Source organism: Sinocyclocheilus anshuiensis, unplaced genomic scaffold, assembly GCF_001515605.1.
Source record: "Sinocyclocheilus anshuiensis isolate Anshui unplaced genomic scaffold, SAMN03320099.WGS_v1.1 scaffold2045, whole genome shotgun sequence".
Classification (NCBI taxonomy): domain Eukaryota; kingdom Metazoa; phylum Chordata; class Actinopteri; order Cypriniformes; family Cyprinidae; genus Sinocyclocheilus; species Sinocyclocheilus anshuiensis.
In genome coordinates, this window is record NW_015536593.1 from 278,927 (window position 1) to 281,853 (window position 2,927).

A 2,927-nucleotide genomic window follows, 5' to 3' on the forward strand; every position below is an offset into this window, starting at 1 on the left:
ACTAAAAACCCGTTATATGTGGTGCCAATGATTTACAATAACCACTTTGGCAAAAAGGAATGTGTTCTGAACTGATTAATAAGGCAAAATTAATATATGACATGATGAATTATGTAAGTCACACTATTTCAGTGTTGGAAAACAGTATCTTATAAAGTATCTATGGAGAATGTTTAATAACACTTATGTAAGATCTCAGAAACAATTTTGTCTGTAATTAACGTCTGAAATCAAGTTTAATGTTACTGTAAAATGACTTGAGATCATTACACATGATAAATCATGAAATGTGTCATTGTTTGCCAGCTGTAACTCATTTCAAATGCTCCTCTATTTGCCATACAAAGTGCATTTCATACTAGACAGTAGTGTTTGTCATTTCGTTCCATTTCAGGTGAAGCGTTTTGGTCAGAACTGTTTTGCAGTACAATATCAATGTGCTCAATTTCAGACCATCTTGACTGCAAAACCTAATGCATTTATATGACTCTCTCTTAATTCGATAGCAATTACAAATCTTGCCTGCTTGATTTCTGGAAGGTGACGAGGTTACAGAAGCAGATGTTTCGCAGTTAACCTTGAACCAAAGATTGAGGTTTAAAAAAACAGTGAACAAAACTAAAGCTTTTTTTCTTATCATATTGAGATCTGAAACCAACAGAACAACATCTTTCATTCTTTCATTGGTAAATGTCAAAAGGAAGTCACATTTCCAGATCAAATTTCACCCCAAATTCAATAGGAATTAAAAAGAAATGTATTTTGCATAAAGAAAATGAAGCCTATTTCAGGCTGATATATATATTTTTTTATAAAAATAGCCTAAATTAAATTCAACACAAGTATACTGTGATGTACAAATACTTGTAAAATCCTTCACAATTTAAAATAAATATTTATTTTTCACATTATAATAATGAGATTTGGGAGAGGATGCTCAATTATCCTAATATTAATGCAAAAATTTTAAAATTGGCTTAATTTTCTTTATGAAACATTAATAGAATTTTATGACCCAGATGTCATATTCTTGACAGGTTTCATGAGATTTGCCATTATACATCTTCAAATATCAATTAACTCTCTACAGTTACAGACAGAGTAGTGGTTGGTCACTATATTAAAAAAAAAGGTGTGCAAAGACAAAGAAAGGCATCTGCCTCTTAGTGTAGCAGACAGTCAGGGTTGACTGAGACGGTAGTGTAGGCATACTGTAACGGGACGGAACCGTGTGAGAGGGGTAAACAGGGATGAGGTAGGGGCTTTAAAGTGTTCTTTCGTACCAGAGGGAAAAGCAGAAGGCTCCCAAACTGCTGTAAAAGGCAATTACTTTACAGTTCAATATTAGTTACAGAAAACAAAGAACATCCAAATGTTGCACATTCATTTGCATGAGGAATATGAGAGAATCTTCTCTTTTGGAAGATACATTAAATCCATTTCAAACTTGTGTATATATATATATATATATATATATATATATATATACACACATGTATTTTTGGCCATTCATCTAATCCCCAAATATCACTTCTCTGTTTTACAGAAAGCAGCATTATTGTCTAAATAAAAACATTTGGAAAAAAACATCTGTGCTATATTGTGCCACAAAGGTGTCACTGATGGTGCAGTTAGTGTTAGTATTATTGTCTTCATATATGTCACAGTTTTGTAATTCTCAAATTAATAATGTGCTCACAGTTTACATTCACTCTGGAAAACTGAGCCCATAGAGCCTCCGGTGCTAATAAAGCCACAATTACTGCCAGACAAAATCCTATTAACAAGCTGTATTTTTTCGGGTGCACTTCTGTTTTACAGAATAGCCTGCTTGTTCCATGCTCGATTAAAGCAAATTTGTAATTAAGCTCATTATTTTAAAGCAAAGCCCTAAATAAATACTTTGGCTCCCATAGCGATGGGGTACTTCCTTTATGTGCTTGAGTCATTCCCAACCGTACCATTTCAGTCCTTCTCACTTTGTTCACTGGTCAAGGCGGTTTCTTTCGCTTTGAAGTGATTGCATTTAGTGTTCATATTTAAAATTTTTTTGGATGATGATGAAAATGATGTGCACGTATGTTCCCGATGAAGTCTCAGTAAAACTCATGGTAGTGTGCTTATGTCTGTGTGTGTGTGTGTGTGTGTGAGAGAGAGAGAGCGCTGTGGTCAGATACCAGTCCTGTCGCTGTAGAAAGGCGTTACGTGGAACATGTAGCAGTGAGTGCAAACTCTCACCGGTTTCATCTGACCGTATCTAGGCAACGGGGCTGAGTGTGATGAGCAGCGGGAACAGAAGATCTGCAATAAAACATCATCTCATTAGGATTGGAATCATGTTATGAGCCCCTGCTCGGTTTCTCTTGTTTTCTTTCTCTTTTTTTATTAGTAACTGCCAGTTGGATGGGGGCGGAGACTAATTACTTTAAAACCTGAAACGTCTGCCTACTTAAGAGCCGCTGATGGCATTTCATGGTGGCAGCCCTAGGAAACATATTGTTGTTTGTTTAGTTCACTTAGAATTAGTGCTGGGCAACAATTAATCGAATCCAAAATAAATGGTTTTCGTTTACATAATACAGTGGTGTGAAAAAGTGTTGGCCCCCTTCCTGATTTCTTATTTTTTTGCATGTTTGTCACACTTTAATGTTTCAGATCATCAAACAAATTTAAATATTAGTCAAAGATAACACAAGTAAACACAACATGCAGTTTTTAAATGAAGGTTTTTATTAAGGGAAAACAAAATCCAAAACTACATGGCCCTGTGTGAAGAAGTGTTTGCCCCCCTGTTAAAACTGTGGTTTATCACACCTGAGTTCAATTTCTCTAGCCACACCCAGGCCTGATTACTGCCACACCTGTTCGCAATCAAGAAATCTCTTAAATAGGACCTGCCTGACAAAGTGAAGTAGACCAAAAGATCC

At 35.5% G+C, this 2,927-nt stretch overlaps 1 protein-coding gene across 3 annotated transcripts in view; it reads right to left on the reverse strand.

The window, feature by feature from the left end:
- Positions 1 to 1,001: 1,001 nt before the first annotated feature.
- Positions 1,002 to 2,927, reverse strand: part of LOC107703501 (lateral signaling target protein 2 homolog) — a 16,127-nt gene continuing 14,201 nt past the window's right edge. For 2 of the 3 annotated variants that reach the window (XM_016506135.1, XM_016506128.1), the window contains exons 14-15: positions 2,239 to 2,301; positions 1,002 to 1,313 (exon numbers count right to left, since the gene is read on the reverse strand). In XM_016506135.1, the coding sequence (XP_016361621.1) occupies positions 1,164 to 1,313; positions 2,239 to 2,301 (213 nt within the window). In that variant the 3' untranslated portion in view covers positions 1,002 to 1,163. Of the gene's footprint in view, positions 1,314 to 1,491; positions 2,302 to 2,927 lie in introns of those variants that run through there. The other variant, XM_016506144.1, reaches the window with a different exon arrangement.